We start from the raw sequence: 27,829 nt of genomic DNA, 5'->3' as shown, positions 1-27,829 counted from the left end.
GATGGATAGATGGATAGATGGATAGATAGAGATGGATGGATGGATGGATCTTTCAAAATTCTCTGCAATGGTCATACTGGCTGGAGAATTCTGAGAGTTGTTCTAATTGCTCCAATATTTTGTTATTGGATGATTTCTGCTGCCTAGTGTGTAATTGTGGTGTTGTGTTAAGTGTACTTTTCACTCCATTTTAAATTTGCTTAGTTTTTCTGCTCTGTTCTCACCAACGCCACAAGGCTGAGATGCTTGCCCGTTACCAAGGCAACTAGAACACGCCCAAATGCGGGTCGCGGGGTACCAGTGGTGGGAAAGGAACTACAATTCCCAAGATGCAATTTGACATGAAGCGGTGCCATTTTTAGAAAGGAGCCTAGATATTATAAATGTTTGATCATCAGATCTTTGCCATAAGATCATTTTCTGTACAGTTGACTTCCAAGATTTACCAGATTTGGACTGTAAAATCCAAATAACCACTAGAGGACAGCAAAGAGCTGCCAACCCTCTGAATCTTTCTGCGATTAGTGATTTTGCCTAGCTCAACCCTTTTATAACCTTGACAGGGAAGTAGAAAAGCATCCAGGAATAAAGCAAGGCAAACTATTCTTCCGCCAAGTCCTTCTCCCGGAATTGAGGGAGATTTTTATTGCAGTAAATAAAGTCTCAATGGAAGACTTATTCTCATGGAGCCAGAAAATGTAGACTGACCCACAAATGAGATGACTGAAGTTTAGGGACTGAAATCTTTTTTTTCCTAACCCCCATATTTGCTTAAATAGCTTTATGTTTAGAATAGGAATAGGAACGGAAAGGAATTAGAATAGAATAGAATAGAATAGAATAGAATAGAATAGAATAGAATAGAATAGAATAGGAATAGGAATAGGAATAGGATAGGATAGGATAGGATAGAATAGAAGAGGAATAGAAGAGAAGAAGAAGAGGAAGAGGAATGGGAATTAGAATAGAATAAGAGAAGAGAAGAGAAGAGAAGAGGAAGAGGAAAGAACAGAACAGAATAGGAATAATATAGAATAGGAACAGAATAGAATAGAATAGAAGAGGAAGAGGAATAAGAATAGAATAAAATAAAAGAGGAATAGAATAGAAGAGGAATAAGAAAAGAATAGAAATAGAATAGAAGAGGAACAGAATAGAAGAGAAGAGAAGAGGAATAAGAATAGAATAGAATAGAATAGAATAGAATAGAATAGAATAGAATAGAATAGAATAGAATAGAATAGAATAGAATAGGAATGGAATGGAATGGAATAGAAGAGGAAGAGGAAGAGAAGAGGAATAAGAATAGAATAGAATAGGAACAGAATAGAATAGGAATAGAATAGGAACAGAATAGAATAGGAACAGAATAGAATAGAATAGAATAGAATAGAATAGAATAGAATAGAGTAGAGTAGAGTAGAATAGAATAGAATAGAATAGAATAGCAGAGTTGGAAGGGAACTTGGAGGTCTTCAACCCCCTGTTCAGGCAGGAAACCCAACATCATTTCAGACAAATTGTTGTCCAATCTCTTCTTTTAAACTTCCAGTGTTGGAGCATTCACAACTTCTGGAGTAAAGTTGTTCCACTGGTTAATTGTTCTCACCATCAGGAAATTTCTCCTTAGTTCTAGGTTGCTTCTCTCCTTGATTTGTTTCCACCCATTGCTTCCTGGCTTGCCTGCAGGGGCTTTGGAGAATAGTTTGACTCCCTCTTCTTTGGGGCAGCCCCTCAAATATTGGAAGACTGCTATCATGTCACCCCTAGTCCTTCTTTTCATTAAACTAGACATACCCAGTTCCTGCAACCCTATGTTTTGGTCTCCAGTCCCCTAATCATCTTGGTCGCACTCTTTCCAGAGTCTCAACATCTTTTTTACATCATGGTGACCAAGACTGAATGCAGTATTCCAAGTGTGGCCTTACCAAGGCATTATATCAGGGGTGCCCAAACTTAGCAACTTTAAGACTTGTGGATTTCAACTCCCAGAGTTGAAGAGAGCAGCAAGGAGCTCACAGTTCAACCTGGAGCTATAAATATTATCTTTTATACTGTTGTAAATCACTCCACCACTCACCACCCCTGTCAAACTAAGCCAATGACAGTCTGAATCAGTTCCTTGTTGCTTTAGATTGTTTTGGTTTTGAGTCATGCTTCAACTTCCAGAATTCCTATTGCATTGCACTGACTCCATTGTAGCACATGACTGCATTGCATAGCACAGCCAGTAATGCTGGCTGGGGATTTCTGGGAGTTGAAGTCTACCCGACTTCAAGTGGCCAAGCTTCAAATAACTTCAACTCCCAGAATTCCATATTGGATATTTGAATACCGAATAATATTTAAACACATTTCAACTCCCAGAATTCCCCAATACACCGCATGGACTCGGTTGCATGGCAACGGCCAGTAATGTGGGCTGGGGAATTCTGAGAGTTGGAAGTCCACAAGTCTTCAAGTTGCCAAGCTTTAGAGACCTCTGCATTATATCGTGTGTTACATTTATGTTACAAAGTTCTCTTTGGGGAATCAGAGAACAAATAGGATCCACTTCTAGGGAGCGAATCAGAATAGAAAGCCTTAGGGAGGAGACGTGCACGTCTACCCCTTTCCAATCTCTATGTTCAAAAAGGCTACGCGCGACAGAGCGGGTGGCGCCCTTTTATGACGTCACGATGCAGCTGGGTTCTTCTGGTGCCAGCATGGAAGGACTGAAAAGTGTTCCCGAGACGGGGACGGCGGCTCTTTCCGAGCCGGGTTCTGCGGAGCTTCTGGGAGACGGTGAGCAAGAAAGGCCGGTAACCAAGGGAAGGGTTGGGCCTGGTTGTTATCCGGGTTTTAATTACTTTAACACTCCCTCCCCCAAAAGACCCCTTGCGTTCACCGGCATTAACTATCTGCCTTGGGGGGGCTGCAAAACTTTCTGGGCGTCGCTAGGTGGCAGCAGAGTGTCAATCGTGGCTTGCAATCCTTCTAATGTAGGGTTGTCCAAAGTTGGCCACTTGAAGTCCGAGGGGACTTCAACTCCCAGAATTCCCCAGCCAGCATTGCTGGCCACTACCATGCAATGCAGTCATGCGTTGCAATGCAGTGCAGTGAGGAATTCTGGGAGTTGAAGTCATTTGAAGCTTGGCTATTTGAAGGTGGACTTCAACTCCCAGAATTCCCCATTGCATTGCACTGACTCCACTGTAGCGCATGACTGCATTGCATAGCACAGCCAATAGTGCTGGCTGGGGAATTCTGGGAGTTGAAGTCCACCCGTCTTCAAGTGGCCAAACTTCAAATGACTTCGACTCCCAGAATTCCATATTGAATATTTGAATACCAAATAATATTCAAACACATTTCAATTCCCAGAATTTTCCCCCATTGCACTGCATGGACTCCATTGTAACACATGACTGCGTTGCATAGTAGTGGCCAGTAATGCTGGCTAGGGAATTCTGGGAGTTAAAGTCATTTGAAGCTTGGCTGCTTGAAGACAGGTGGACTTCAACTCCCAGAATTCCCCAGAGGCAACTGGACTTTTTTTTTTTTGAAGACGTTTAACTTCTCATCCAAGAAACTTCTTCAGCTCTGACTGAATGGTGGGGAAATCGAAGGATTTATATTCCCCACTATCCCGTCAGAGTGGACGAAGCTTCTTAGATGAGAAGGGAAATGTCTTCAAAAGAAAAAACAAGAAAGTCCAGTTGCCTCCTTAAAAATAGCACTTTTGGGACAACCACAACCTGGATGACATGACTGAGAATCTCTACAGAATCTAAGTTTATTTATTTTGCATGAAGCAAACTCAAAAATGTCCATTCTCTCCGAGCAGGCAAAAGGAAGCCAACTTTTCTTGTTTGTTTTGTGTTTCTTGTGCCCCTTTCAGAATGTTATGTGGATTTTTTGCCGGAAGACTTTGACGTGAAGGCATATACCTCTCAATCCATCCACCAGGCTGTTATTGCTGAACAATTAGCAAAGCTTGCTCAAGGGATCAGCCAGTTGGATAAAGAGCTCCACTTGCAAGTAAGTACCATTTGTATCACCAGTTAAAGGTAGGCATGAAATATAAAGCACGACAAAAACATTGCTTTCGATCTAACTTATGGATGGGCATCACAATTTGTTGATGGTTGCACATGAATGGAAGTTGGTACCAGTGTTCCCCTAAACAGGAAAATGGCTGTTTGGGGACTTGAAAAATGAGATGTGAAGCTTTGGGCTAGTCTTGCATCTGGTATTCATAAACCATGTTTTAGTATTGGGTTAGTAGCAGTTCACTGTGAAGGAAATATTAAGATCAATAGAGAGTTGTCAGGAAGTCATACATTTAGCATTTCAGATGCAAAACTTAGACAGAATCGTAAGAACTAGGACACAGGTTCTTCAAACATTGCATTTTGTCCACTGAGACATCAGATTCTATCCTGTCTGTCTGTCCATCTATCCAGCAATGTATGTATGTATATATGTATGTATGTATGTATGTATGTATGTATGTATGTATGTATGTATCAGTGCATCCATCCATTCATCCATCTATCCATCCATTCATTTGTCCATTCATCTGTCTGTCCATCCATCCAGCTATCTGTCATCATCTGTATCTATCTATCTATCTATCTATCTATCTATCTATCTATCTATCTATCTATCTATCTATCTATCTATTATCTATCACCTATATCATTTATCTGACTTTCTGTCTGTATCCATCTGTTTGTCCATCCAGCTATCCATCAATCATCTATCTACCTACTCTATCTATCTATCTATCTATCTATCTATCTATCTATCTATCTATCTATCTATCCATCCATCCATCCATCCATCCATCCATCCATCCATCCATCTATCTACTCATTCTATCTATCTATCTATCTATCTATCTATCTATCTATCTATCTATCTATCTATCTATCTACCTACCTACCTACCTACCTACCTACCTACCTACACTATCTACACTATCTACCTACTCTATCTATCTATCTACTCTATCTATCTCCATGCATTCACCCACCCACCTATCTTCTACCTACCTTCCTATTTATGTAGTTTACATAGCTGCCTCTTGCAAACGTGAGTCTTGGGCAATTTACAGTACGACAATTAAAAACAGGTCTAAAGTAATAATTAAAAATAACCTAGCATCAAGGTAAATGAAAGAGAATGGACCAATATCCTATACCTAATACCACCACCATCCAAGGCTCACTATTTCCATGGGATCTCCAAGCCTGCTGGGAAATCCATTGGTTTGAGAGAGGCCAATAGGATCTTTTTAAAATACTTCTAAAATACAAATTACTTTTTTTTAAGCCTCTGATTGATATTTTCACTTTTTAGGTAGTTGCAAGGCATGAGGACTTGCTGGCACAAGCAACTGGCATAGAATCTTTGGAAGGTAAGCAACTTTCATTTGTTATAAAATTTACTGAGCCCCTATAAATGGGCTTAAATGTAGGCCTTCTAATAAGGGTGCCTCAGACTTACATTCTAAATCATTCTTTCTCAACCTTATGAACTTTAAACTGTATGGATTTCAACTCCCAGAATTCCTCAGCCGGCCGTTGTAACTTTCTTTGAACTAAATGAACTAAATGAATTGTAAGTCTGTTCTCTGTTTTTTGGCCCCTTTCCAACTACCTGTTCAACCTGTTGTACTTATTTATATTGCCAGCAGGTGGCACCGTTCTTAACCGATTCCCTGCACATAACTTTTCTGCTGGTCTGGAAATATTTTATTGTTCTATATAAGGAAAACAATAGAGAATCAATAATATGCACTTGCTGTTGAAAATGTACACTGAGAGCCTATGAACCAGAGACAAATTTCTTGCGTGTCCAATCACACTTGGCCAATAAAGAATTCTATTCTATTCTATTCTATCCCATCCCATCCTTTCCCTTTCCCTTCCCTTCTATTCCTTTTTATCCCATCCCATCCCTTCCCTTCTATTCTTTTCTATTCTATTCCTTTCTGTCTTATCCCATCCCATCCCTCTTCTCTTCCCTTCCCTTCCTTTTTATCCCATCCTATCCCTTCCCTTCCCTTTCCTTCTATTCCTTTTTATTCTATTCCTTTCTATCCTATCCCATCCTTTCCCTTCCCTTCCCTTCTATTCCTTTTCATCCCTTCCCTTTATTTCCATTCCATTCCATACTATTCCATACTATTCCTTTCTATTCTATTCCTTTTTATCCCATCGCATCCCATCCCTTCCCTTTCATTCCATTCCATTCTATTCCTTTCTATCCCATCCTATCCTATCCCATCCCTTCCCTTCCCTTTTCATCCCATCCCTTCCCTTTCTATTCTATTCTATTCTATTCTATTCTATTCTATTCTATTCTATTCTATTCTATTCTATTCTATTCTATTCTATCCCATCCTTTCCCTTCCCTTCCCTTCCCTTCTATTCGTTTTCATCCCATCCCTTCCCTTTTTTTCCATTCCATTCCATACTATTCCTTTCTATTCTACTCCTTTTTATCCCATTGCATCCCATCCCTTCCCTTTCTTTCCATTCTATTCTTTTCTATTCCTTTCATCTTATCCCATCACTTCCTCCTTTCTATCTTATCCCATCCCATTCTTCCCTTTCCCATTCCATTTATTCCTTTCATTCTATTCCTTTCTATCCCATCCCATTCCTCTTCCCTTCCCTTTCTTTCCATTCCATTTTATTCCTTTCTATTCTATTCCTTTCTATCCTATACTATCCCTTCCCTTCCTTCCTTCCTTTTCATCCCATCCCTTCCCTTCCCTTTCTTTCCATTCTATTCTTTTCCATTCTATTCCTTTCTATCCCATCTTTTCCCTTCCCTTCCCTTCCTTTTCATCCCATCCCATCACTTCCTTTCTATTTTATTCCTTTCTATCCCATCCCATCCCTCTTCCCTTCCCTTCCCAGTCCCATCTCAATCCCATCCCACAGCTATTTCCACCTCCGAATTGAGCCTGTTGTTACACCGAAAGTGTTGGACAGCCTGGAAGACACATTAATTAGATGGCAAACCTAATACATACACTTTCCACTCTGTTAAATAATGCATGCTATTGAGTCTGAATCCTGTCTCCTTTATGTGTAAGTGAGTAAGCATTGACAAATGTGGGGGTTGACACATACTTACTGCCTCATGTCCGTATGCTGAGCCTTCTTGGGTCCATATATAGAATTGGACTCCTACAGAAAAATGACTTTGTACTTGGGATGGCATATCTGTAGCCTGAAAGATACATCTGAAAAATGTGTGAAAATATAATTATTGTAGCCTCATTGGGAGGGAAATACCGAAAGGGCCTGTCTTTTGATAACTGAATGCCATAAAAAAGTTAGTGTTTTCCTGTTTGTCTTGAATAGTTTTCTTTTCCCATTTGGAAATTCTGATATTCAGCTGCCAGGGGCTGAGACACTGGTTAAAAATAAAAATAGGAATACATTTAGAAGGCATTTACGCTGCTCAGCTGTACATTTTGTCAATTTTTTTGCAATGATTTTATTTCCGGAATGTATTAATTTTGATCATTGAGTCTTAATCAGCTTGCTATTATTATATTTGGTTGCATCTCTTCCCAGTAGGGTGGTGTTTTTTTTTGTTTTTTTATTTTTGCAAACCAGGAATAATTATGGATGCTCTGACTCTTGAATATGAACGTAGTGGGTTGTAGCATGTAGAAAGATTAATTACCTATTTTCATCTTCACCTATTGGATGGATCCCATCCCCTCACCCCAAGGATCCAACCGCCGTTCTTTTCCTGTCAAAAGCTGGACCCGAATGCTGCCAGCAAAAACCTTGTAAAATGTACCACCGTAGCTATTAATAGTAGGAGCTGTCAGCAGAGCAAGGGTGCCTGAGTAACTGGGTTCATATTTTTTTTTAGCCCTGCTGTTAACAGCCACTTGTCTTGTGTGATTGGCGGTTCTGGATGGAGATGAGGTTTGGATTCGGGGCGCATCGCGGGATTTTTTTTCTTCCCCCAGTCGCAGAGAAATTTCTGTGCTCTCTGAGCTTGCTTGTTTTCCTGCAGACATTTCATGACCCTAACTAGGTAACATCGTCACTAGCACTGATGATGTTACCTAGTTTGGTCATGAAATGTCTGCAAGAAAGAAAGAAAGCTCAGAGAGCACCAAGGGGCCTTCATGTAAACCCTGAGCTACAAATATTCTCCTTCATTGACTCTACATCTATCTATATCTATCTATCTATCTATCTATCTATCTATCTATCTATCTATACTACCTACCTACCTACCTATCCATCCAGCTAGCTATCCAGCTAGCTAGCTATTCAGTCATCTATCCATTGCCTATCGATCTCTGCTATCTACTATCTGTCTACTATCAGTACTATCGAACACTGATGATATCACCTAGTATGGTAATGAAACATCTACAAGAAAACAAGCGAGCTCAGAGCACCAAGGATCCCTCATGTCAACTCTGAGCTACCAATATTCTCCTTTATTGGCTCTATCTATCTATCTATCTATCTATCTATCCATCCATCCATCCATCCATCCATCCATCCATCCATCCATCCATCCATCCATCGAATCTACTGTATGTATCATCTATCCATCACCCATCTATCTCTACTATCTACTATCTTATCTACTACTGATGTTGTTACCTAGTATGGTAATGAAATGTCTACAAGAAAACCACCAAGCTCGGAGAGCACCAAGGATCCCTCCTCTCAACCCTGAGCTACAAATATTCTCCTTTATTATAGGGAATTTTTACTTTTCCTAGCTCCTAAGGAGAGGATGAGAATCAACAGGTGGTGGAAGCTTTCCAGAAGGAATTTACTAGCTGGGAGAATTTTTAAACAGTAGAACAGCCTGATTCTTGTAATTATGTATCATTTAAGGTTTTCAAGCAAATTTTGAGCAGCTGCATGCAGTCCTCAACTTACAACAGGATCCCCAATTTCCTTTGTTAGCTTTAACCTAATACGTACTGTGGATTTTTTTCCTCTTCTACAGATTTTATATTATTCTCGTAAGCTGCTTTAGAAGACTTGTAGTCTTAAAATCAGGCTAGAAATAATGGCCATAAGCAGAAATGCAGTGTGTTTGCGGTGTGATTAACACCTGACTACCACAAATCTTTTTAAGTTTGACATTAAACCCAGGAAGGGCTTGAGTTACTGTGATGACCTGGGGTGTGACACAAAGGCAACACAGTCAGATAATCAGTAGGAGTCCCTTTATTAGCTCCAACTTTGCCCTCAAAGTCCTGGTTACTTTCTGGCTGGAGAAAAACTCTCCCAGGAACAGCCTTTGGCTGTAGAGAATCAAGTCCAAAACATGGTCAACAAAAACTGTAACTATAAGTCCAATCAAGGCAAGATGAGGTAATTAGTCCAGCAGGGCAAGAGCAAGAATTCCAGATGTGAAGGCATGGTAATAAAACAACCCAGTTGGGAGGATGCCAGGAACACAGATAACCAAAGTACACACAAGATAAACTCACGTTTGTTCCCAGAAGACGCCTCACTCAGCATGTCTTTTAAACTCTCTTCCCAGATGTGGCTAATGAAGGGTATCAGGGCCCTTTCCTCCCCTGTAAGCCACAACCCACGTTGCTCCCTTCTCCGTTCCTCCCTGCGTGGCCTAGGATGAAGAGGGGGTGGGCTTGGGTCCTAACCACTGTCGTGATTCACTTAACGGCGGCAACGAAGGTCGTAACTCAGGGCAAAACCTGCTGAACAAATGCCTCACTTAGCAATGTAAACTTTGGGCTCTGTTTGGGGTCCTGCTCGCAATCCCAACTGAGCCCGACATTCACGTTGCTAAGTGAGGCAGTTCTTAAGTGAGTTTCACCCCGTTTTACCCTCTTTCTTGCCACTGTTGTTCAGCGAATCCCTGCCATTGTTCAGCGAGACACACAGTGGTTTTCCCATTGACTTTTTTCCTCAGAAAAGCCGCAAAAAAAAGGGCGATCCCCGGACTGCTGCGGCCATCGTAAACACGAGTTCAGCTGCCAAGTGCCTAAAATTCGGATCTCGTGACCGCGGGGATACACTGTAAAGGTGAAAAACGTTTTTTCAGGGCCAACCTGAAACCGTTGCCAGCCGAGAATGACCTGTATTATAAATCCTGCAATTTCCAAGCTTATTTTAAGTTCTTTTCCTCAACCGGAAAAAAACCCAAAACAAATTTCTTTCACTCGGAGTAGTAATTTTGATTGGTTCTTCTATCTTTGCTTGCAGGTGTTCTGGAAATGATGCAGACCAGAATTAGCGCCCTCCAGAGCACCGTTGACAGGTATGCCAGATCTGTATCCCGTTGTGGAAAGTTTTTAAATTCTTGTGTATCACCCTGTTTTCTAAAACGCGGTTCCTTTTTTTTTTTGCCTCAGGATCAAAGCCAAAATTATTGACCCCTACAACAAAATCGTATCCCGCACGGCACAGTTAGCAAGGCTTCAGGTAAGTTATTCTTTTTTTCTCTCCTCCTTCAGAAATGTTCTTTTTTTTTCTCCCTTTCTTTTGGGCTGCAAACGGAGTATTTCAGAGAGCCGCAGAACAATGGCACGAGGAACAAACGTGAAGGATATTTTTATTTTAGAACAAGGTTTTGCAACTTCCACATGGGAGTGAATTAATGATGGACAGAGATAACCGGATTGGATTTTTTTTTCCTGGAGGGCTCTACAAGGTTGCTATAGTTACTTGTTGGAGAAAAGGGGAAAACACACTCCCAGAATAAATAATTAAAATCATTGCATAAGAATGGTGAACATTTCACACACACACCCAAAAAAATCCTCTCAGAGTTTAAAAACAAAACAAAAACCAAATGCAAGCAGAAAGGAAATTTTTGCATGGCAAAATTGGCAAAAGCGCATGGATACACACACACACACACACACGCACGCACACGTTTTTCCAGTGCCTTTTCCTCATTTAGTTATTTGTTGCCTTTCCAAGCCAGTTTTTTTTTGCAAGGCTTGCCTCGTTTTAAATTTAGTTGCAGCTTCAGTTTAGAATTTGGTCCTTGTTCCTCACTTCCCAAGAATTCAAAATTTTATATATTATTTGATATATTTGATATATGTATTTTATATATATGTGAGACATTTTTTGGAATTTTTGGAAACCAAATTGCAAATAGTATTTAGCATTATGGACATCGACCGAGAAGCTTGTTTTAAACCTGACATAATATTAAAAATGGCTGGGTGTTGATCATCATTAATTGTTGACAGTTGGGTTTTTTTAGGTCAAAAAAATCCCATGTTTTTCAGAATTAATGTCCTGTTTTCTCCAGCTTCAATTATATTGTGATTCATGGACCCAATTCTCACTTTTTTCAAACCTTCTCAGTAGACTGTATAAGGAAGTAAGCCTTATAAAAAGAAGCGTTATTTCTTTATATATAGGGAGTCCTCAACTTACGACTGAAATAGAGCCCAAAATTTCTGTCGCTACGTGAGACTATTTGTGAAGTGAATTTTGCTCCATTTTAGGACCATTCCGACCACAATTGTTAGGTGAATTGATCGTAACACATTTGTTAAATGAATTTGGCTTCCCCGTTGTTCCCTGTCACAAAATGGGATCATTGCAGCCATCATAAATACGAGTCAGTTGCCAAATGCCTTAGGTTTGATCATGTGGATGCTGCAACAGTTGTACGTGTGAAAATGCTCGAGAGTCACTATTTTTCAGTGCTGTTGTAACTTTGAACAGGTCATTAAGTGAACTGTTGTAAGTTGAGAACTACCTATAGCAAGGAGTTGGAAGTAAGCTTTATAAAAAGAAGCATTATTTCTTTATGTGCTATCTTAATTCTGCTGCATTTCCCTTTAATGCTTTTTAAAATTCCAAGTCCCCTTGATATCATGCCTAAAATAGCCTCAACAGTATAACAGAATAACAGAGTTTATTGGAAGGTACCTTGTCGGTCATCTAGTCCAACCCCCTCCTGTCTAAGCAGGAGACCTACACCATTTCTGGCAGATGGCACTCCAGTCTCTTCTTGAAAGCCTCAAGTGATGATGGTCCCACAACTTCCAAAGGAAACTTCTGTTCCATGGGTTGATTGTTCTCGCTGTCAGAAAATTTCTCCTCATTTCCAGCTTGAATCTCTCCTTGTTCAGTTTCCATCCATTATTCCTTGTCTGACCTTCGGGTGCTTTGGAAAATAGCTTGATCCTCCCTCCTCTCTGTGGCAGATATTGGAAGACTGCTATCATGTCTCTACTGGTCCTTCTCTTCACCAGACTAGCCATGCCCAGTTTCTGGAACCGTTCTTCGTATGTTTTAGCCTCCAATCATCCCCTAATCATCCTGGTTGCTCTTCTCTGCACTTTTTCTAGAGTCTCAATATCTTTTTTATAGTGTGATGACCAAAACTGGATTCAGTAGTCTAGGTGTGGTCTTACTAAGGCTTTATAGAGTGGTATTAGTACCTTAATTGATCTTGATTGTGTCCCTCTGTTAATGCAACTTTAGGATTGCATTGGCTTTTATTTTTTAGTCGTAAGTCAAATACTACCTGTATTTCTCTTTCTTATCTCCTCCTGGGAGGTTACATTAACTGAAAGCTACGAAAAGCAGATTATAAATACAGAAAAACTGTGATGAAACCAGAAAGAGTGTTTTTCATTCGGCAATTTTAGTTAAAAAATAAAATAAAACGGAGCTCTCTTTTCTTCATGTTCTTTTCCTTGCCATATTGTTTGTTCAGCTGTTGATATGTCAGGCTTGTGATCACAGGAATTTACTTTGAAGAGCCAAAATATAAACCAGCGGCCTGTATAAAATCCCAAGTAACTAAAAATAGCTTTTTAAAATATATATCTATCTATCTGCTTTTAGAATAATTTTATAGCTGGACTCTTTCCAACTGCCTGCCTTTTAAAAAAAACCTATGGATCTTCGAGGTCAGATACCAAAACATGTAGAAAAGATCAACCAACCTCACATTCACTTATTGGTAGAATTCACACCCTGCATTGGAAAAGACTATTAAAGCGTAATTCTTGCATAGTTCAGTTCTTGTACTATTTGCGTTTTTCCATCCTTTGCGTGATTTGTAGGCTTGTGCATCTCGGGAGGCTCAAGTTACTCAAATTACACATTAAAGGAGGAAAAGGTTTTGCTTAAAGTAACGGATTAAAATCGCGAGAGGTTGATTACCATGTGTGAAAATCCCTCTCTTTATAACTGCATAATTTATTCAGGGGGTGCAACAATTAAAATGAACCGCTTTGGAACGAAATGGAGCTGTTATGCTAGCGAGGAACATAATCCAAACCCTGGCGTTGCATAGTCCACGAGTTTTGTATCGTTGAATGGGTTTAGAACCGCAATTGTGCTGCGAATGATTTATACTGGTGCCTCCGTACACATAATTAAAGTCATTAAGCAAGTTCATTTAGCTGAAGATTTAATTGCAGAAAACTAGTTGGTGGAAAGGGTGCCACTTCTCCCTGACATGTATTTGAAAGTCACGCTAACCCTGGTAATTGATGAACACGTGCTGGCTTTTGAAGTGTTACTGTGAGGAATAAATTGGGGGCATCCACAGTCGGTTTGACATTTGAAGTGTGGTATGTTTAATCTCCATAGTTTAATCTTGAAACAGTGAGTGAAGCGCACAAAATAAATAAGATCAGGCTCCAGATTTGTGATCCTTGACCAGTTCGGATGAACTAATCCTGATTTAGATTGACTGGAAAACGGATTAGTGAAGACTGCTGCTATGCTGTGGGTCTCCTTGTAAATAGGGAAGGGAAGGGAAAGGGAAGAAAGTGGAAAGGAAGGGAAGGGAAGGACAGAGAGTGAAAGGGAAAGGAAACAAGAAACAGGAAATGAAAGAAAAAGGGAAAGGAAAGAAGAAAGGAAAGAGAAAGGAAAGGAGAAAGGGAAAGAAAAGGGAAATGAAATGAAAAGGGGAAGGGAAGGAAAGGAAAAGGAAAGGAAAAAGGAAAAGGAAAAGGAAAGAAAAAAGGGAAAGGAAAGGGAAGGAAAAAAGGAAAGGAAAAAAATGAATATGGAACAGGAAAGGAAGGGAAACGGAAAGGAAACAAATGGAAATGGGAAAGGGAAAGGAAATGGAAATTCAGCATTAAACACCCCATGTTTACTGGACTTAGAATACAAGCTCGATTCCCACAGTGGTTCGGTTCATGACTTGGTAGTATCTAGTGTACACTGTTGGTCAAACACACCATGAGAGCCTCAAAGGGGCTTTTTTTCAGGAGGCAACTGGACTTTCTTGCTTTTTCTTTGAAGACATTTCGCTTCTCCAAGAAGCTTCTTCAGCTCTGACTGAATGGTGGGGGAATGGAAGGATTTATATTCCTTGCAGACTGCTGGTCATTTGCATCCTTTTAGAGAGCCGTTGAGGCCACTTGGAGGTCAGGTTTGCCTTAATGCTGAATAATCGTGAATCGTATTGAATAACGCATGCTTAATTTGATGTTTTCTTCCCAAGGCTGCTTGTGACCTGCTGAGGAGAATCATACGGATCTTGTACCTCAGCAAAAGACTTCAAGGCCAACTTCAAGGTGGAAGTCGAGAGATCACCAAAGCTGCTCAGAGTCTCAACGAACTCGGTGAGTCCAGGTTTTTTTTTTTAAGATCATGTATTTGTGTATTTGAGGGGATGCGGTGGCTCAGTGGCTAAGACGCTGAGCTTGTCGATCAGAAAGGTTAGCAGTTCGGCGGTTTGAATCCCAAGTGCTGCGTAATGGAGTGAGCTCCCGTTACTCGTCCCAGCTTCTGCCAATCTAGCAGTTCAAAAGCATGTAAGAAAAATGCAAGTAGAAAAATAGGGACCACTTTGGTGGGAAGGGAACAGCGTTCCGTGTGTCTTCAGTGTTTAGTTGTGCCAGCCACATGACCACGGAGACATCTTTGGACAACTCTGGCTCTTCAGCTTTGTAACGGAGATGAATACCGCCCCCTAGAGCCAGAAATAACTAGCATGTATATGCGAGGGGAACATTTACCTTTTATTTTTGTATTTGCTAATATTGTGTATTTGCTAATTGGGTTTTCTTCAGGGAAAAAAAATCTGGAATGATGCAAGGTGGGTTTTCTTTCCTTTGAAAAATCGGGCCAAATGAATCTTTGGAAGTTAGCCGTACTTAACATTTCGTTGTATGTTTCTCAGAATTGTCGTGGGAACGGAATCAAAACTTGTCTGATCGATTTTAGATATTGTGGATATTATTGCTTGCATGCTGTACAGGTCTAGTCCTCGACGTGCGACCACAACCGAGCCGCACATGTCTATCACTAAGCCAGGCATTTGTGACGTGAGTTTGGCCCCATTTTATGACCTTTCTTGCCACCGTTATTAAGTGAATCACTGCGGTTGTTCAATGAATAACACCGTTGTTTTGTTAAGTGAATCTGGCTTCCTCATTGAGTTTGCTTGGCAGAAGGTCACAAAAGGGGATCTTGTGATCTTGGGACACTGATACAGATACAGATTAAGAGATTTGGAAGCGACCTTGTAGGTCATCTAGTCCCCCCGCCCAAGCAGGAGACCCTACACCAGTGGGGATCCAGATCTTGTCCAGAGGTATTTATGGTAGCTCCAGAATAACTCTAGAATAGATAAGAAGCTAGAAAGCAAAGTTGATGTTGTGGTTAGCCGCCAGCAGGTGCAGATGGCTGAGGAGAGCGAGGACTCAGATGAGGGGCCGGGACCATCAGGAAGTAGACTTCAGAGATTGTGGGGGCTGGCAGCAGTGATGAGGAGGTTCCTGAGGAGCCTGTGCCAAGTGCGCATGCACACAGGATTGCTCACACGAAAGAGCAGCTGCAACAGCACGGGCAACTCGGGAGTAAGGCTGCAAGGTATTGGCCCCTCCTTCAAGAAGATAAAAGCCAGCTGTGAAATGAAAGTTCTTTGCAGGAAGCAAAGACGTTTTGAAACTCGAGCCTCGTGGACATTGCAGTATCTTAATTGGTATTTGAAGACTCTTGTGTTGTGAAATATTTCTAGGTAACCTTATCTGTTATTCTTGGCAGCCTTGCACAGTTTTGGCAAGGCTCGTGTTTATCAAAGTTAATTAGTTTGCAGCAGCCTTTTAACCGAGGATTCGTAAGAACCATTAAAAGGTTTCTGTTCCCTTTGGTTCGTGTTTGTTTTATTGGAAAAGGGTTTGGGTCAGAACAGTTGAGGGAGAAATCTCCCAACATATTAAAACTCGGCTTCTATAATGATTATTATTTTCCACATTAGAGTCGAAATGAGTTGATTACTTGGGTTTTGCTGCAAACATTCCCAGGTTTTAGCAGATAGATACACAGGTAGTTCTTGACTTACAGCAGTTCATTTAGTGAGCATTCAAAATTACAACAGGCACTGAAAAAAGTGACTTGGGACCGTTTTTCACACAACCATTTTAGCACCCCCATAGTTACGTGATCAAAATTCAGACCCTTGGCAACTGACTGCAAATGTCATAAATACAAGGCAGTTGCCAAGCATCTGAATTTTGATTGCGTGACCACTATATTACGGTCGTAAGTGGGAAAATGGCCATAAGTCAGTGCCATTTTAACTTTGAATGGGCATTAAATAAATGGTAAGTCAAGAATTGCACACACAGATTTTTTTTAAAGAAAAATCAAAGTACTTTCTGCACAATAATAGTAAGGACCATCCTTTGCACAAAGACTCATCTTTGTCAATTTCTCAGCTCCAGTTGCGGATTATTGATGTGGTGTCCTCGAAAACTGATAGTTCATGCTGATAAAAATTGCAAGTGTGTCTTTTATTTATTTTTTTGTCACTCTGCAGGTTCTTAGGGGAAAGAAAGTGTGAAGGGCCTTGGAACAGAAGTTAATGTGTCTGAGTCATGTGTGGTGTTGAATTGTAAACTTTTAGTACTTGAGTATAATGAGAAAGCAAAGGGACTTACATTTTCAACAGATCACATTAATTCTCTTAAACCAAGTTAGTCCTGGGGTGAATGATGAACGAAGGCATATTGAATGTACATATTTCTTGTTTGCTCTTATTCTGGTGCACATAAAAATAATCCCGTCAAATCTATTTGCTAGGCTTCTGGGAAAATGTTGCTCCTCGTGGTACAATTGTGTACGGATTAACTTAAATTTTAATTTTCCTTTAAAGGTCTTTAAAATGGCTTTACTTATCCTAAAGAATGAATAGCTGTTTAGTCACTGCTCTGTTGAAAGGGAACCCTTAATGAGATTAGGGTTTCTAGTTTTAGCTTTGAGATTGTCTCAAAACAAACTTTTAACATATGTCTTTTGTCTTCTTTAGAATTTATTCTTGAATGCAGACTTTTGAAAATGGAAGCAAAGGCGCTCATTCATTCATTCCTTAGCTGCTAGACTCTAGGGCATGTATGAGATTTTTCCTTAGATCTAATAATTTACTACATTTTAATAAAAGAGAATAGAATAGAACAGAACAGAAAATATGGAATGGAATAAAATAGAATCAGAAACAATGGAATGGAATAGAAGAATAGAGAGAATAGAATAGAATAGAAAAAAACAGAATAGAATAGAAAATACAGAATACAGAGAATAGAATAGAATACAGAATAGAAGAATATAGAGAATAGAATAGGAATAGAATAGAATGGAATAGAAAATATGAAATGGAATGGAATGGAATAGAACAACAGAAGAGAAAATATGGAATGGAATACCGTGTTTCTCATATAATAAGGCCGGGTCTTATTTTTTTTTGAGCCCCGAAAAAATGGCTAGGCCGTCTTTTCGGGGGTGACTTAATTCCCCCCCTTGCATCTTCAGGTGGGCGGTGATGGCTTGGATGTTGACCTTGGCGTTGGTGGGGCACTTCGTATCGGGGTCAACGCAGGCAGCACCATATCCGGGTGTGCAACAAAAGTACGTCCTAATGGCAAGCCCCCCCACCATTCCCCCCATTTTGCATGTTTTAACATAGGCCTTAATTTGGGGGGAGGGGTTTAATTTCATTTCATGCCTATAAAACATGCTGGGACTTCCTATTGGGGGAGGCCGTATTGTTGGAGAAACAGGGTAGAATGGAATGGGATAGAATAGGATAGGATAGGATAGGATAGAAAAGAAAAGAAAAGAAAAAAAAAGAAAAGAAAATATGTAATGTAATGGGAATGGGAATAGGAATCGGAAGAATAGAATAGAATAGAATAGAATAGGGATGGAATGGAATGGAATGAAATAGGAACAGAATGGGAATAGAATAGAGAGTAGAGTAGAGTAGAATGGAAGAGTTTGAAGGGACCTTGGAGGTCTTCAAGTCCAGCTCCCTGCTCAGGCAGGAAACCCAATACCATTTCAGACAAAGGATTGTCCTATCTCTTCTAAAAAACCTCCAGTGTTAGAGCACCCACAACTTCTGGAAACAAGCAGTTCCATTAATTAATTGTTCTCACTGTCTGGAAATTTCTGCTTAATTGATGGTTGGATCTCTCTTTGATCCAAATGGAGAAAGAGAGAGAGAAAGGGGGGAGAAGGAAGGGAGGGAGGGAGGAGAAAGAAAAAGAGAGAAAGAAAGAAAGAAAAAATGATGGCAGCCGCAATGATATGATTGCCCTGCTTTGTATGTGCAATGGACAGAGCCATGTATTGTGGCTGCCATCTGGATTTTTCTTAACCATATCCCACAGATACTGGTTAGCCGCTTCTATTGGTGCGCCATTGAATTTATTCCTGGCAGTTTTTCTTAGGAAAGATTAACACAGAAGTGAAATTGATAGCCTTCAATGTTTTCTAATGGAGCATCTGCGGAATATGATCACTGTTTTCTTCGAATGTAAACTTTGTACTATTTCATGTTTGTTTTTTAAAAAAAAACAATAATTAGAAAATTGGGCTTTTGTAACACTACCATTCAAGTGCAAGTGACTAGATCCACCCATATAGAGTTCAAGCTATTACTTCATTGTATTCTGCCTATGTTATAGGAATCTTCCCGGCCTTTCAGGAATTAACTCTGAAAATAGGACAGGTAGTCCTTACTACTTGCACCCACAAGTTAGCCCCGAATTTCTGTTGCTAAGCAAGACAATTGTTAAGTGAGTTTTGCCCCATGTCATTGTAACTTTGAATGGTCACTAAATGAACTGTTGTAAGTCGAGGATTGCTGAGAACACAGATACCCAACAAACAGATTTTCAAAACTACAAGGCTCTGGCTGTTTGAGAGTAAGACTTGTAAGCTGCGGCTTAATCAAGTGATTAAATTATGTATCTAAGGCAACTTGGCAGCCTAGAACATAAATAGCCATGTATCTCACTAAAGCATATCATGAAAAATGTTTGTAAGCCTTTCGTTCCCATGCCTTTGTCTTAGAGCAACTGGGACTTTTTGATTTCTGATCATCTGCCAATCACACCTCCAGCCAGATTTTTCCTACTTAACCACGTACCACCAGCTGGTATGTTAGATGCTCTTGCTTACTCCTTGTGGATTGATTATGCTGTAGATTTGAGATGCTGGAGCCCTCGCGTTACCGAGAACAGATATATTTTGTGGCATTATAGTTTAAAAACACTTGTGAGAAACAAATATTTATCTTCTTTTTTACAGAGTAACGGAGTTGGAAGGGGGCCCATAATTTACTACATTTTAATTGGAATAGAATAGAATAGAATAGAATAGAATTAGAATAGAATAGAATAGAATAGAATAGAATAGAATAGAATAGAATAAGAAAGGAATAGAATAGAATAGAATAGAATAGAATAAGAAAGGAATAGAATAGAATAGAATAGAATAGAATAGAATAGAATAGAATAGAATAGAATAGAATAGAATAACAGAGTTGGAAGGGACCTTGGAGGGCAGAAAATCCTTCCATTTCAGACAAATTGGTTGTCCAGTCTCTTCTTAAAAACCTCCACTGATGGAGCATAAGATGATTATACACAGATATTGTAATCATCTACCCTTTCAAAGGCTAACCCTGTTCAGGACATAAGAGTAAGAATTATATCTTGATATAATTTGTATTGATGTATAAAAGAGTAAGATACGGATGAGTAGGATATTGTGTGGGTTCTTTTCTTCCCTTAAAGAAAATTGATTTTTGTTCCTTGGTGAAGGTGAGGCAGCTTTCTTGACCGATGAACATGTAATTGGTTTATATTGGATGAAGGACTGTTGCAGTACAGATTAATTGTTTAGATAGGCTGATGGATGCTTTGAGTGGCGCGGTGGCCTAGAGGTGTAACTTTCATCTCACAATCAGGAGGCTGCTGAGTTCGATCCTATATGAAGGCAGATATTTCTCTCTTGGGGCACACTGAGAATATATCTGCTGAACAAAACTCCACACTGGCAACAGGAAGGTCATCCGGCCAGTAAACACTCAGCTCCATTCAGTTGCCCAGACCCCGCAAGGGATTATGGAGTCATTAAAAAATGATGATGATAGGCTGATGGGTGTTTTCTAATGTTCTGTGCAAAATAATCCTCACTGGATAGTTTGAGCCTGCAGCATATTAGAATGGACATGAAACGAGGCCGGGTATTGCAAAAATTAGAATAACTGAATAAATGTTATTGTGGAACACAAAAGACATCTTTAAAACATGGAGTGGTTTGGGAAAGGACAGAGATATAGAAGAGCCAGTTTGGTCCAGTGGTTAAGGCACCAGGATGGAAAATGGAAGATGGGAGTTCTAGTCCCGCCTTTGGCATGAAAGCTTACTGGGTGACCTTGGGCCAATCACCAGGAGTCGGTGAGTTCTAGTCCTGCCTTCGCCATGAAAGGCAGCTGGGTGACTTTGGGCCAATCACCAGGAGTCAGTGAGTTCTAGTCCTGCCTTAGCCATGAAAACCAGGTGGGTGACATTAGGCGAATCACCAGATTGTGAATTCTAGTCTCTCCTTTGCCATAAAAGTCAGCAGGTGACTTTGGATCAATCACCACGAGACAGTGAGTTCTAGTCTCAACTTAGCCATGTAAGCCAGCCCGGTAACTTTCTCTCAGCCCAACTCACCTCACAGGGTTGTTGCTGTTGTGGGAAAAATACGAGGAGGAAAGTATATTGGATATGTTCACCACCTTATTTGTAAAAAAAAATAATAGTGGCAGGATACAAATAAATACAATCAACATGGAAGAGTAGCCAAACAACCTTGGCATTTCTTGTTGTCTTGGACTGAGGTTTTTGATTTGGCAAAACATTTTGGCTTATCAACTCCAATTTGCTTAGAAATAGCAATGAGCAGTTTAGCAGTGTATAAAAACCACATTTCTGGACTGAAACATTGATATATATACATTGAAGAATCCTTTAAAACATGCAAATTCATTCCTGTTTACCCAAACAGAAATTTAGGAAGAATTAAAAATAATTACAGTTTAGAAAATTCTTATTGTACAGTAGCCTTTTGCTTATTTAAAACCAAACCTCTCTCAGATATAATAAGAGTACCTTGAACTGACAAAGCTGGTGGTTATTTGGGGCAAATAGCTATAATCTTAAGATTATAATTATAATTAAAAAAATGTTTTCAGTTTATTGTCAGAAACCTGAATACTGTGCCAAAATAAGGCATCAAATAGGCCTGATTGAGGTGTACTATTTCTCCAGTCCAAACTTTAAAAACAAAGCTTTACATATTTACAGCAAAAGAGACGTCTTTTTTTTTAAAAAAAAGTGAGCACTATTTTAAGGCTTTTCTTGTTAGAAAATATTTACTTAAAGGTATATTGGAGGACAGAGTATTGACAAAATTGTAACCGTGATTTTACGCTTAACAAACCGCCATGCAATACATGTCTCAAATAATGAGGAAATAAATACATCCTTTCTGGTCTGTCTAAAACCAGGGGTGGGATTCAGCCGGTTTGGACCGGTTTGAGTGAACCAGTAGTTCCAGCGATTAGTTGGCCCCACCCACCTGCCCCTGCCCTAGTCTGTCCTATATTTCCGTGTTTTGCAGCCCAGCTGATTCGTGAGGCACAGTGCATTGTCGTGCCTCGGCTGTTTTACTCACTGGGGCTGCAGCAGAAGGTAAGTTTTAGAGCTGAAAAATGGGCGGTTTTCAAACGCTGTGCAAAGCGCGCGCTCACCAAACCAGTTGTCACACTGGTTGAATCCCACCCCTGTCAAACCATTACAGTCTGGCTTATATTTTCTCTCCCTTTTTTAAAAAAAAATCTCTGTATTTGGCAGTCATGGTTTATTCTTGACTCCCCCACCCCCCCCCCCATAAATAATCCAGCAGATACGGGAATCTAATCCGTAACAACTTGAGGTACTAAACACTTTTGCCTCACTTCGTTGTCTTCAAAAGTGATGGCCTTGCTCCTCTTGGGCTCGATCCATGAGTTGTGTATCACAGCACTGTTGGGAATTGGATCCGCTTCCACAATGGAAACCACCCGTTTCTTCATTTTGCTTTTCAAAACTTTTTGAAATTTCTGTCTGGTGAAGGCGTAAAGGAGAGGGTGAAAGATAGTTGTCCCATAGGCCATGACCAGGAAGCACAACCTCAGCTTTACCAAAAGGTCACTTGGTCCCAAACACAAAATGACTGTGTTTAAAACAGTGATTGGTGTCCAACAGAGAAGAAAAGTGGAAATGATTAAGAGCGACATGCGGAAGACTCTTTTCTGCCGTTCCCGACGTTCCCGGTGTCTCTTCACCGCCCGCCGTAGAGCGATGATAACTGAAACGGAAGTCCGTACGCCGAAAACCACATTTCTCCCTCCGCTGGCATGCGGTGCTTCGGTGGGTTCCTGTTGGGTAGCCAACGAAATGGTCTTCTTTTTGGCTTTCTTCTTCTGCGCTGTGGAGAACCTGGTGCCGATGCGGATGTTGAGCGCCTGAAGTATTTTGCTGTACGTGATGAGCATCACGACGACCGTGAAGAAGAAGGTGGGGATTTGCACCAACAGGTGATAGTACATGCCCAGCTCAGTGTGGTACTCGTTGGCGCTGACGCACAACAAGGTCTTGTTTTCCCAAGTGTTGGTGCTGTGGGTGCTGAAGAAGTTGACCTCGATGAAAGGGATCAAGAAGGAGAAAAAAGAGACCACCCAGATCGACGTCATGAGAACCACGGCCCTTCCCATCGTCAAGATCCGGTTGGCGGGTTTCACAGAGATGTCGTAGCGGTCCAGAGTGATGGCGAAGACGTTGATGGCGGTGGACACGCTGGCGAACGACACGCACGCCTCGTGGAAGCAGCAGATGAGTGCGGAATTGTTCTCCAGTGGGAGCAGAAGGATGACGATGGTGAGAGGGATGCATCCCAGGCAAATGATGACATCGAGAACGTGAAGGTTCATCGTAATAATATTACTGACCGAGTTGATCAAATTGGATTTCATACAGTAAAGTACCAATACGGTGAGGTTGCTGCCGAGACCGAGGACGATTTCTAACGTGAGGAATCCGGTGAGGGAAACTTGAAAACTCAGTGGGTAAGACAGTGGCTGGTACATGTTGGGCTCAGAGTCACTGATGGCATCACGGACAGTAATGTTAGATTCAGACTGCATGTTGGCTTGTGGGACGGAAGAGACGCACATCCTTTCGCCCAAGTTTCTTTCACTCTGAAAGAAGAGAGAGAAGTTAGGAAGCGGATTGATTTGGGGGGTGGCGCTCTCTCTCTCTCTCTTTCGCTCTCTCTTTTTTAAATTTCGCTTATCTGCAGAAAATAATTTCCTTACTTTCACCAGCAGATGTATATACACTGCTATCTGGTTTCAGAAATTAGAGGTGGTACCAAAGAAATGCTCCTTTTTTTTAAGGACAAGGAACTCATTTGTGGTGCATATTAGAAGTTTGCTTAGCTTTGATTCCATGTTTAGTGACGGTAGGTAAATGATAGCTAGATAACTGGATGAATGGATGGATGGAAAGAAAGATGATAGATGGGCAGATAGATAGATGGATGGATGGATAGATAGATAGACAAGCAGAAGACAGACAGACAGATAGACAGATGATAGATGGGTGGGTAGGTAGATGGATGGATGAATGAATAGAGAGACGATGGATGGGTTGATAGGTGGATGAATGGATGGATGGATGGATGGATAGATAGATAGATAGATAGATAGATAGATAGATAGGCAGGCAGGCAGGCAGGCAGGCAGGCAGGCAGATGATAGATGAGCGGGTAGGTGGATGGATAGATAGGGAGGGAGGTAGCTGGGTAGGTAGGCTGGGTAGGTAGGCAGGTAGATAGATGGATGATAGATGGGGGGGTAAGGGGATATGTGGAAAGAAAGAAAGAGAGAAGAAGAAGAAATTATTTTTCACTAAGAAATTATTTTTTGAAATGACCATCAGAGCATTTAGTATTTCCTATATTATTATTATTAACACGCCCTGATGCTAAGGAGTTCTACTCCCCCTCTCACCTGAAAAGAAATCTGTTCCAAATGCAAAACACAAACAGAAGAGAGGAATTTCAGTTCCTCTTCACAGCAGCAAGCAGCTTTAGTACAGAACAGTTGAGCTAAGCCATGCCCAGCTCCTTGCTGTCTCCTTCTTGCTCACACAGCAAATATTGTTTCAGTTTCCAAACAGCCCTGAACTTTCTCACACACTGACAGGATGCTAGCCAGATGAATACCAATGGATGCTGGTAGGCAGAGGCAGAATTCCCCACCCCCCCTCTTATTTTCCTCCCCCAAAACTAAGCCCGACCATATAGTTTCGTAGCGAAGCACGGGTATGGAGCTAGTTTTATTATAACAGTATGATGCCTGACAGTAAACTTTTTTAATATGCTCAGCATATTAAATTGGGCCCTTTAATGCTTTTTTATATTTTGATCCCACTGAAATAGAAGGGGCTTCTACAAAAAATAAATAAAAAATACAGGCAGTCCTCGACTTACGTCCACAAATTTTGAGCCCAAAATTTATGCTGCTAAGCTAGATGTTTGTTAAGTGAAGTTTGCCCCCATTTTACGACCTTTCTCGCCTCAGTTGTTAAGTGAATCTGGCTTCCCCATTGATGTTGCTTGTCAGAAGGTTGCAAAAGGGGATCACGTGACCCCAGGGACACTGCGGCCATCATAAATACGAGTCAGTTGCCAAGCCTCCGAATTTTGATCACGTGACCATGGGAATGCTGCAACAGCCATAAGTGTGAAAAATGGTCAGTACTGTTGTAATTTCGAACAGTCACTAAGTGAACCGCTGTAACTCAAGGACTACCTGTATGTGTAAGTTTCCAAAACGCAAATTTGACTTGCTTGCTCGGCCGTTCTTGTTCAAGCAATTAACCTTAGTACAGGTGGTTCTCGACTTACAGCGGTTCATTTAGTGACCATTCAAAGTTACAACGGCACTGAGAAAGGTGACTTAGGACCTTTTGCCCCCCACACTTATGACTGTTGCAGCATCCCTACGATCAAGTAATCAGAATTCAGATGCTTGAGAAGTGACTCACATTTACAACGGTTGCCGTGTCTCCAGTTTACGACCTTCTGACAAGCAAAGCCAATGGGGAGGCCGGTTCACTTAACAACTGTGGGACTCACTTAACAACCTCGGAGATTCACTTAACAACTGAGGCAAGAAAGGTAGCAAACTGGGGCAAATACTCGCTTAGCTAATGTCTCACTTAACAACAGAAATGTTGGACTCAATTGTGGTCGTAAGTGAAGGATTACCTGTAGTCTGCTCAATTAACTTAAACTGAAGGAATGATACATTGGAATTATTGTAATACTCTGAGGTATTTCTTAAAGACAGGGATTTATTACGTTGTAACTTTGCGTGTAAAAATAAACAGAATAACCATGACTTATCTCCACTTAGCGGGGACTTAGTCACAACAACAGTCATACTAAATGCACCGTAAAATGTGTTGTTTTTGCCCCGATGACAAGAAACTGAGAGAAAGAGAGAGAAAGACACAGGTGGTCATCGGTTTAACGACGACAGTCGACCCCAAAATTTCCATTGCTGAGTGAGACATCTGCTAAGTGAGTTTTGCCCCATTTTACAGCCTTTCTCACATCAGTTGTTAAGTGAATCAAGGCAGGGGACAAATTAGTAACCCAGTTGTTAAGTGAATCTGGCTTCCCCGTTGAATTTGCTCAGTCAGAAGTTCGCAAAAAGGGATCATGTGGCCTCAGGACACGGCAACCATCATAAATATGAATTGGATGCCAAGTGTCCGAATTTTGATCCCGTGACCACAAGGATGTTCCCAGTGTCGTAACTCTGAAAAAGGGTCATACGTCGCTTTTCTCCCCCAGTGCCGTTGTCAACGTTGTTTTGAACGTTGTCAAGTTGAGGAGTAGCTGTAGTAAGGGTGGGGGGAAATAAAGCTGAGCCGTAAACCCAGCTTAATCTTGCAAGGAGTTGCAAAGTGAAACCCCACAAAAATGGAAAAATCTCCCCCGAGCCAACCTTTCGGCGGGAAATTAAACACCAAGTTTGTATCAGGCAGAGCGTGAATTAAACAAAAGCAGAGAAAGATGACAAGAACAAGGTCATTAAAATGAAATATAAATATTTCCTTGGCTCCGCTCTGTCCTTTGGCGAGAACGTTAGCAGGAAGCGCCTGACCTTACCTGAATTCAGTCGCCTCAGGGGCCTTTCGGCTGACAATAACAGCTTGTCGTGAGTTCGTACATGGTGTCGTCGACAGATTTTTGACAGGCGGTTTGGCACGGCGACGCCGAAACCAGCCTGACTGGTGGAGGAATATTTTACTTTTCCTTCATTTCCAGCATTTTCCAGCTGCCGTTGTCCGAGACATCGCCACTAACCCTGGACAACCCCCTCCCCCCAAAAAACTTCAACGACCCAGCAAAGTTCGACACAACCGATCGTGGTGCAGACACATGGGTTTTTGTTGCAAAATACCAGCGGAGATAGCAGCACCTTGGACAATGGTTCATCAATTCATATCCTTCGGGAGGGTGGGCGCTGTGTTTTATTTTTTTAAAAAAAGAAATCCCTGAAGTTGTGCAAAACGTAAATTAACCAGCTTCAAAGGTTTATTCCGAGGTCCTCCCACGGTAGTTTTTAAATTGGCTTGGTGAGTCTTTCTGCTCATTAGGCCCCAGCGACTGGTTTTATAGAAGAAATCGATGCTGTAAATATGAATACAGCTTCTGCGTTCGCCCGAAAAGCCAGGGACCGTGTCGGCTGGTTTATCCTACACATAGTTTCCGAAAACTTTTAGTTGCTGAGATATGAAATCAGTTTGGAATTGCTCCTAGTTTGTTGCTTTTCCTTTTGCAATAGAAAGGCTTGGCCGCCCCTTCGTTCACCGGTGGCATGATGCTGTGTTGTAATTCCACTTGTAGGATGGGATTCACAATTGGACCTTGGTGAGAAATTGTTGTGTTCACACTTCCATTTGGACGGGCATTTCTCTATACGGTTGCACTAACCGGCGTGCCGATCGTAGCTTAGCTCTCCGCTCCATTCCTCTTTTGAAGTCTGCCGTAGAAGCCCCTCTTGCAACCCCCCCCGCCCGCTCTCCAGATTCCTAGGGAGCCGTACTGTTCATGTCGTCGTTAAGCGAGCCCAAGTAAATCACGAAAACCTTGGAAGGGAGGGAGGGTTAAAAAATCAAAAACAAGACATTCAAGTCTCATTCGGAGAAAGCGATCCATGACAATTATTTTCTCCCGTCACTCCCAAACCATGTGAACCATGCGCAGTGCCTTTTTTTTGGGGGGGGGGGGGGTTAGGAGTGGGAAGTTTGCAACATTTAGGAAGATCAAAGCATTTCCAAATATGGCTTGTTCTCCACCCCCCCACCCCCCCAGGTCTCCCAGCTTGATCTTTTAAATTGGATGTGTTTAAAGATGGCATTGAACGCAGAGGATGGCAGCTGTAAGGGGTGCTATGAAATGCAATGTAAAAGATTCAGTTG

At 41.1% G+C, this 27,829-nt stretch overlaps 2 protein-coding genes across 3 annotated transcripts in view; one reads left to right on the top strand and one right to left on the bottom strand.

Annotated features, from left to right (window-relative positions):
- The first annotated feature begins 2,657 nt into the window (after positions 1 to 2,657).
- COG5 (component of oligomeric golgi complex 5) overlaps positions 2,658 to 27,829 on the top strand; it is a 132,334-nt gene continuing 107,162 nt past the window's right edge. For both annotated transcript variants that reach the window (XM_087967795.1, XM_087967794.1), the window contains exons 1-6: positions 2,658 to 2,784; positions 3,881 to 4,020; positions 5,344 to 5,401; positions 10,221 to 10,275; positions 10,370 to 10,439; positions 14,455 to 14,575. In XM_087967795.1, coding sequence (XP_087823921.1) covers positions 2,679 to 2,784; positions 3,881 to 4,020; positions 5,344 to 5,401; positions 10,221 to 10,275; positions 10,370 to 10,439; positions 14,455 to 14,575 — 550 coding nt within the window. In that variant the 5' untranslated portion in view covers positions 2,658 to 2,678. The remainder of the gene's footprint in view (positions 2,785 to 3,880; positions 4,021 to 5,343; positions 5,402 to 10,220; positions 10,276 to 10,369; positions 10,440 to 14,454; positions 14,576 to 27,829) is intronic.
- GPR22 (G protein-coupled receptor 22) lies at positions 21,097 to 27,212 on the bottom strand. The gene is made up of 2 exons (XM_026677184.2): positions 26,514 to 27,212; positions 21,097 to 23,529 (listed from the first exon to the last, which is right to left on the bottom strand). The coding sequence occupies exon 2, from the start codon at positions 23,503 to 23,505 to the stop codon at positions 22,207 to 22,209; it is 1,299 nt and encodes a 432-aa protein (XP_026532969.1). The 5' UTR covers positions 23,506 to 23,529; positions 26,514 to 27,212; the 3' UTR covers positions 21,097 to 22,206.

This window comes from Notechis scutatus, chromosome 6 (genome assembly GCF_049901735.1).
Source record: "Notechis scutatus isolate UNSWTSFEM ecotype Mainland chromosome 6, rNotScu1.2, whole genome shotgun sequence".
NCBI classification, from domain to species: domain Eukaryota; kingdom Metazoa; phylum Chordata; class Lepidosauria; order Squamata; family Elapidae; genus Notechis; species Notechis scutatus.
Note: the sequence above shows the minus strand (reverse complement) of the source record. Positions and strands in the feature narration are given on the sequence as shown.